The sequence below is a fragment of the Aureococcus anophagefferens genome, assembly GCF_000186865.1.
Source record: "Aureococcus anophagefferens unplaced genomic scaffold AURANscaffold_10, whole genome shotgun sequence".
Lineage (NCBI taxonomy): Eukaryota > Pelagophyceae > Pelagomonadales > Pelagomonadaceae > Aureococcus > Aureococcus anophagefferens.
In genome coordinates this window covers 353,154-360,880 of record NW_008705570.1, presented here as the reverse complement: position 1 = coordinate 360,880, position 7,727 = coordinate 353,154, and the positions used below count along the sequence as shown (strand labels likewise).

General features: G+C 73.6%; 1 protein-coding gene across 1 annotated transcript; it reads right to left on the bottom strand.

Moving 5' to 3' along the window:
- Positions 1–4,092: 4,092 nt before the first annotated feature.
- On the bottom strand, positions 4,093–5,357 carry AURANDRAFT_2925 (hypothetical protein; the record flags this gene model as incomplete). The annotated part of the gene is made up of 3 exons (XM_009038925.1): positions 4,093–4,264; positions 4,337–4,603; positions 4,852–5,357. Coding segments are annotated over 3 exons (945 nt in total), but the record flags the coding sequence as incomplete, so codon positions are not given.
- Positions 5,358–7,727: the final 2,370 nt, after the last annotated feature.

The window sequence follows — 7,727 nt, the reverse complement described above, 5'->3', positions numbered from 1 at the left end:
CGCGGAGACGAGGGCGCCGGAAAGCCGGACGTCGGTTGGCGCCGTTTCGTCCGGCCGCGCGACGGCCGCGATGGCCGCGGTGTCGGCGACGATGACGGAGATGAGAGAATGATCACAGATCACATGGACAAGGTATGTCGCGGCGGCGTCGACGGGGCCGCAGCGGACGTCCGCGACGCCCTGGGACGCGGCGTCGACGCACGCGATCCGTTCGACGTCGAGAACGACCTCCGCGCCGCCGAGCACGACGATCGCGCCGCTCCCGGCGAAGCTCGCGACGACTTCGCGCGGCGGCCGCCGGGGTAGCGACCGGGGCCGTGAGCGGCGACCGCGCCGCGGCGGAGCGCGCGGAGCTCGCGCGCGAAGCGCTGGAGGAGCCGGGTCCCGTCGACGGAGAGCTCGCGCGGCAGCGCCTGCGTCGTGAGGCCCGACGCGTTCGGCAGGCCGTAGCTGATGTCCGCCACGCAGACGCGGCGGCCGGTCCCGAGCACCATGTCCGCGGCGCCGAGGCACCGCGCCATGCCGTAGCGTCCGCCGTCCGGGTCGTCGACGCGCGTGCGGTTCAGCGCGCCGAGGCCGGCGCCCGCGCCGTCGTCGCGCGGCGAGATCTCGCCCCAGTCGAGCATGGACTGGGACTCGACCACAAACGGCGAGCCCGACGCCTGCGCGCCGAGGAAGTATTCCGTGGAGCCGCGCGCGAAATACGCGTTGTTGAGCAGCACGCGTCGCTCGCCGAAGCCCGCGTACTCGACGGTCACGAGCTCGTGCGCCTCGCGCCCGTCGCCGAAGACCGTGCGGTTCGTCGCGAGCATGGGCGCGGGGAGCCTGGACCACGAGCCGCCGCGCGGCCGGTCGCTCGACCAGAGCCGGAGCTCGCCGCCGGCGCCGCAGGGGGTTGCGCGCGTCGTGTCGTTGCAGGCGTCGAGCGCGACGCCGACGTAGTAGCGGCCGTCGCGGTCCCGGAAGGGGCGGAACGGGTCCAACGGCAAAAAACGGTAGAAAGAGACATTCATCATGGGCTCCGCCGCCGAGAAGTTCCAGAAGGCGCCGGTCGTGGCGGTCGCGCAGCGCAGCACGAGGCCGTCTTCCTCGCCCCGGAAGCCGGCGCAGGCGCCTTCGTCGTCCGCGAAAACGAAGCCCGACGGCCACTCGTCGAGGTCGACCCCTCCGGTGGTCCAGTGGACGAAATCCGTCGACGACGCGTGGTGCCAGCCCTCGTCGCAGAGCTGCCAGACGTGATGCGTGTCGCCGATGGTCACCGCGCCGCTAATGTCGCGCGAGCCCGAATGGGGGTTGACGCACGGCCGCGTGTAGTGGATGCGCGGTATGAGGTGTGCGTCGGGCTGCCCATTGGCGGCTGCGATGCACGCTAGAAATGGCCAGAGCATCTCGTCTCCTCGCTTCAAGCAACGGAGTTTCCCCTTGTCCTTGAATGTCGAAGTGGCAAGAGCTCGTAATAGACGATGCTCGTTTCCAAGATGCGAACGACGGTTCTCAGCGCGCCGCAACGCTAGCGCTGCTGGTGCCGCGATGACGACGCTCGGAGCGCACCTCCGCGCCGCGCTGGCGGGCGACGACGTCGCCGCCGTGCGGTCGCTGCTGAGCGAGCTCTCGCGGTCGCCCCAGGACGACGCCGCCCACGGCGTCGACGCGGCCCTGCGCCTCGCGGCCTGGGCGCGGCTCCTCGTCCGCGATGCCCCGACAGGGCACGCCGACGGCGCCGTCGGCGAGGCGTCGGTGCTCGACGCCGACGTGCGGCGCACGCGGCAGGACGAGGCGGAGCTCAGCGCCGCCGAGGCGCAGGCGGCGCTGCGCGCGCTCCTGCGCGGCTTCTGCGCCCGCCACGGGCGGCCCTACCGTCAAGGTCTGAACGAGGTCGCGGCGCCCTTCGCCGCGCTCGGCGTCGCCGCGGGCGACGAGCGCGCGGCCGCGGACGCGTTCGGCGCGTTCGTCGGTCGCTACGGCGCGGCCGTCTACCTGGCGCCCGCGGGCACGGAGGCCACGGCCCAGACCGTCGACGGCTTCGGCGCGCTCGCGCTGTACCACGACCCGGCCGTCGCCGCGGCCCTCGCGGCGCGGGGCTGGCCCGCGCAATTGGCGGCGACGCCCTGGCTGCTGACGCTGGGAGCGAAAGCCGCGGGCGACCTCGCGTCCTGCTGCCGCATCTTCGACGCCGTCATCGCCGCGGACGACGCGGCCCATGTTTTTTGTGTGGGCGTCGGGCTCCTGGCGGCGCGGCGCACCGAGCTCCTCGCGGGCGCGCGGGCCGAGGCCGCCGCGGGGCTCCGCGCCGACGACGGCGCCGCGCGCGCCGCGGCGCTCGCCGCGGCGGCGGCGGCCGCGCGCGCGACGCCGCCGGGCTGCCTGGCGGCCCTGCGCTGCGCGTTGGCGGGCGGCGACGCGCCGGCGCCGGCGCCGCGGGGGTGCCTCGTGCTGTCCGCGGCGGATCTGGCCGCGCGGCTCGGGAGCCCCGGCGTCGTCGTTTTGGACGTCGCGCCGCCGCGCGACGCGGACCGCGTCGCCGCGGGCCGGCTGCGGAGCGCCCTGCGGCCCGACGCCCTCGTGGGCCCGCTGTCGCCCCTCGCGGGCAACGCCGACGCCGCGGGGCGGGCCCAAAACGCCGCGGCGTGGGCGCTCCAGCGCGTCCGGGGCGACCCGACGCTCCGGGGCCGCCACGTCGTCGTGCTCGGGTCCGGCGCGGGCGGCCTCGTGCGCCGCCGCGACCTCGTCGCGTCGCTGCTGCCCCGGGACCTCGTGCGGCGGGGGCGGGGCGCGCTGCGGCACCTGTTCCCGGACCGGCGGCGGCCCGACGTCTCGGGCGACGCTGACACGCCGCCGCCGCCGCCGCCGCCGCCGCCGCCGCCGGCGAGCCCGCGCGCCACGGGCGACGACGACGCGCGCCGCGTCGCGGCGACGCTCGCGGCGAACGGCGTGCCCTGGGTCTCGGTCCTCGAGGCCGGCGGCTTCGCGAAGCTCGTGGACCTGTGCGCGGCGGGCGCGGGCCCGCGCCTCCGGGACCTGTTCCCCGACTTCGACGACGAGGCCTGGCGCCGCCGCTTCGACGTGCCCCTGGTCGGGGGCGTGCGCGTCCCGACGAGCAGCTTCGGGGAAACGGATCTAGGTTGACCTTCAACCTGTCCACGCTGAACTTTTTTTATCCACGGCAGAATTTGGCATGATGCCAGAAGCGAGAATCGCGCGAGCTGTGCGCAGCCCTTCGCGCGAGCTGTGCGCAGCCTAATCGCGCGAAACACGTGCAACCATAACACCCGCATGGACAACTCATGGCGCTCGGCGCACGTCGCAATCGCTGCCGGAGCCGACACTGTGATCAACTACCCGCTCTGGATCGTCGCGAAGCGCATGGGCGCGGGCCTTCCGGCCTTCCCACCGCTGCGGCGGCTCTACAGCGGCGGCGGCGCGCTCTGGGTCTCCATGGCGCCGACGACGGTCATCGAGGACGGCGTCACGACGGGCCTGCGGCGCTTCGCCGAGTCGGAGCTGCTCTGCGCCGCGGCGTCGGGCGTCGCCGCCGCGCTGCTCTGCACGTCGCAGATCGAGCACGTCATAACGGCCGCGCACGCGCGGGGCGACGGCGTGGCCGCGACGGCGCGCCGCGTGCTCCGCGACCGCGGCGCCGCCGGGTTGCTGCTGCCGCCGGGCATGGCCGCGATGGCGTGCCGCGAGATCCCCTTCGCCGCGGCGCTCTTCGCGGGCCGCCCGCGCATCGCCGCCGAGGCGGAGCGGCGCTTCGGCCCCGCGGCGACGCCCGGCGCGCGCGTCGCCAAGGAGGTCGCGTGCGGCGCCGCCGCGGCCGCCGTCGGGGGCCCCGTGTCGCACGCGCCGTCCGTCGTCGCCGCCTACCAGCAGGCGACGAACGCGCCGTTGGCCAAGGCGCTCGGGGAAATTTATGCAGCGGGCGGGGGGCGCGCGTTCTTCCGCGGCCTGCCGGCGCGGACGCTGAGCCTCGCGGGCACGTTCGCCGTCGTCCCCTACGTCCTCGACCTCCTGGCGACCGTGTAAACCGCACCTATTCTAGCGGGCGGGCTGGAGGCCGCTGCCGGCCTTCTTGTTGAGGTCCGCGAGGCGCTTGAGGGCCGCGCGGAAGCAGGAGAGGTTGTAGTCGATGAGGCCGCGCTTCTCGAGGTTCTCGGACCGGAGGAGGCAGACGAGCGCGAGGTTCTGGTCGACCTCGTCGAGGACGAGGGCCATGCCGTTGGACAGCGTCACGGACGCGGCGTTGGACCGGGGCTTGCGGTCGTCGCTTTGCGCCGGCGGCGCCGCGCCGTCGGCCGGCGGCGGCGGCGGCGCGTCGCCGCCGTCGGTTTCCGCGGACCGGCCCTTCTTCGCCGGCGCGTAGATCGACGACACGTCGAGGACGACGTCGATGGCGTCGGCGCAGAGCTCGTAGGACGCCGAGTCGACGGGCGCGGAGTCCGTGGCCACGTAGACCTTGGACGAGACGTCGAAGAGGAACGACTTCTCCATGTCGCAGGCCGCCACCAGCGCGTCGAGCATGCGCTGCAGCGTCTTGCGCTGGGGCACCAACGACTTCGTCACGACCTTGGAGAAGGCCTCGAAGACGGAGTGGTCGTAGATGGACCTGGGCAGGACAAGGGTGCGACATTCCCAACTTCAAAGGCTCCTCTCTCGGTCGTTTTCCGCTCGTTTCGGCTGATTTTTGGACGAGCGGTCGTCTCTCGGAGCGCGCTCGACGCGCGGGTGCTGTTTCCGAAACGCGCGCGCGCGGCACACTCACGTCGAAGCGACGTTGAATCACCCTCGTCCCGCCCTGAGATGGACGTGAGGTTGAACGCGGCGCCCTGGAGCGCGGCGGACGCGGCGGCCGACGCGGCCTCGTCCGCGGCCTCGTCCTCGGCCCTGGCGTCGCCGCGCGTGAGCTCCGCGAGCTCCGCGCGGACGCAGGCCTCGATCTCGCGGCGGCAGCCCAGCTTCTGCTCCTCGCTCAGGAAGTGGTCGCCGTCGACCTTGTGCACGAAGACCTCGAGGCCGACGCGCGGGTTCACGCGCCGCGCGAGCGCGACGACCTCCGCGAGGCGCGCGCACTCCGCGTAGGGGTCCGCCTCCGCGTCGACGACGTAGACCAGCACGACGCAGCGGCTGAACACGGCCATGGGCGTCAGCGCCGCGCCGTGGTGGCTCAGCTCGCCGAGCTCGCAGCCGCCCGGGATGTCGAAGATCGCGAAGTGCACGAGCTCGCTGTTCGCGACGAGCCGCAGCGTCGGCGTCGACGTCGACGCCACGAAGAGCGTCTCGTGCGGCGACATCTTCCCGAAGACGACGCGCTCCATGGACGTCTTCCCGGAACGCCGCGAGCCCATGAGCACGATGCGCGGCGCCGCCTGGACCCGCTCCTCGTCGTACTCGCTCTGGTCGCTCGGCCACCGCTGCACGTCCGTGTACATGGCACTCGACGCGGTGGGCCGCCCGGGCGGGCGCGCGGCGACGCGGCTGGCGGCGAGGGTGAAGGGCAAGATCAGGAGCAAGACGATTTTACCTATTTTTACCACAGCATGGAGTGCTGCTTTGCTACGTAGCACCCAGCAATGCTGCGCCGCTACGCCTTGCTGCTGCACGCCTGGAGCGCGACGAGCTTCCACCAACACCGCAGCGGCGCGAGGTTGCACCGCAGCGGCCTCGGCGCGCCGCAGCGCCGCGGGAGCTTCCACCAACTCCGCAGCGGCGCGAGGTTGCACCGCAGCGGCCTCGGCGCGCCGCAGCGCCGCGGTCCCGGCCTCTGCGCGGCGCGCGACGACGAGCCGCTCGCGGACGCCAGCGCCGCCGCTGCGCCGCCCGGCGTCGTCGACGAGGCGCTCGCGGGCCTCAGCGTCGCGTTCTCGCTGCTGCCCAAGGCCATCGCGTGCGCGTCCATCGTCGGCGTCGACCCGCTCGTCGGCGTCTGGTCGTCGGTGGCCATGGGCGTCGCGGCGCCGGCCGTCGGCATGCGGCCGGGCGTCATCGCGGGCGCCGCGGCCGTCGTCGTCGTGCCGCTCGGCGCGTTCGTCGCGGAGCGCGGGCCCGAGCTCCTGCCCGTCGTCGTCGTTTTAGCAGCGGCGCTCGAGCTCGCCGTCGCCGCGCTGCGGCTGACGCGGCTCGCGGACCTCGTGTCGGAGCCCGTGCTCGCGGGCTTCCTGAACGCGCTCGGCCTGTTGTTGCTCGCGTCGCAGGCCAGGGTCTTCGAGACCCCCGAGGCCGTCGGCGTCGCGCTCCTCTGCGCCGCGATCGCGCAGTTCCTGCCCCGGGATTCGCCCGCGCCGCCGGCGCTCGTCGGGCTCGGCGTCGCGTCCGCCGCCGGGCCCGCGCTCGGCCTGGAACTTCCGACGCTCGCGTCCGCGGCGCCGCCCGGCGCCTTCGCCGGCGGGCTCGACGCGCTCCCGCGGTTTGGGGTCGACGCGGCGCTCTTCGCGCCCGCGAACGTCGCCGTCGCGCTGCCGACGGCTGTAGCCGTCGCGTTCATCGCCCTGCTCGAGACGCTCCTCGCCGCGCGGCTCGTCGACGATCTCAAGTGCGAGGACCTGTGCGCCGCGTTCTACGACGACGGGACCGTGGACGGCTTCGCGGCGCCGGCGACCGACGCGCCGACGCGGAGCGCGCTCGCGCTCGCGGCGGGCAACGCGGCGTCGGCGCTCTCGGGCGGCTTCGGCGGCTGCGGGTTGATCCCGCAGACCGTGCTCAATTTGAACAGCGGCGGCGGCGGCGACCTGTCGTCGCTGTGCTACGCGGCGGCGCTGGCGGCGTTCGTCGTCGCCGGCGGGCCCGTCGTCGGGGAGATCTCCCAGGCCGCGATCGCGGGCGTCGTCGTGCAGATCTCGCTCACGACGATCCGCTGGCGCGCGTCCTACGACTACCTCGCCGCGGCCGCCCGCGGCGGCGACGCGGGACCCGCGGTTTCGCTCGTCGTCACGTGCGCCGCGTGCTACGCCGGCGGCTTCGCCGCGGGCGTCGCCGCGGGCGTCGCCTGCGACAAGGCCCTCCTCCCCGCGCTCGTAAACCTTGACGACTAGGCCGCGCGCCTCGCGCGCTCGTCCTCGTCGAGGCGCGCGTAGGTCGACGCCGGCACGGGCCCGACGAGCGCGAGGCACAACACGGACACCGCGGCCATGAGGCCCGACACGAGGCCCGCGGGGACGAAGGGCAGCGCGGCCATGAAGAGCACCTGGATGCCGTTGAGGCAGTAGTTGATGGCCGCGGCCGACGGCGCCGGGTCCCGCGGGTAGTCGAGCTCCGCCGCGAGGTCGTAGAAGACGGGGAACGTCGCGCCCACGGACGCGGACGCGGCCGCGACAAACGCGGCGAGGGCCCAGAAGGGGCAGCCGCCAAGAACCGTGACGGCACTCGCCGCGCGCGCGCCAAAGGGCATGGCGAGCGCGAAGGCGACGTAGCACGCGAGGCCGACGATCAGGCACGCGAGGAGCACGGCCTTGAGCCGCCGCGCGAGCCGCAGGTAGACGACGACCGGCCTGTGTGGAAATCAAATCTTCAACCCGACTTCAATGTGAGCATATTCGAATGTTTTGACACAAGCTCTTCAGCTGGGCTTCGAGAACTCGACGAGAGCAATCGATCCGTCCAAAAATCAGCCGAATCGACTTCGATTTGACCGAGCTAGAGAATTCTGAAGTTTGGTCAGGACCACCCCAAACCAGTGGTTGGTTTCCACACAGCGACGGGCCCGACGAGCAGGCCCCCGACGAGGTTCCCCAGGT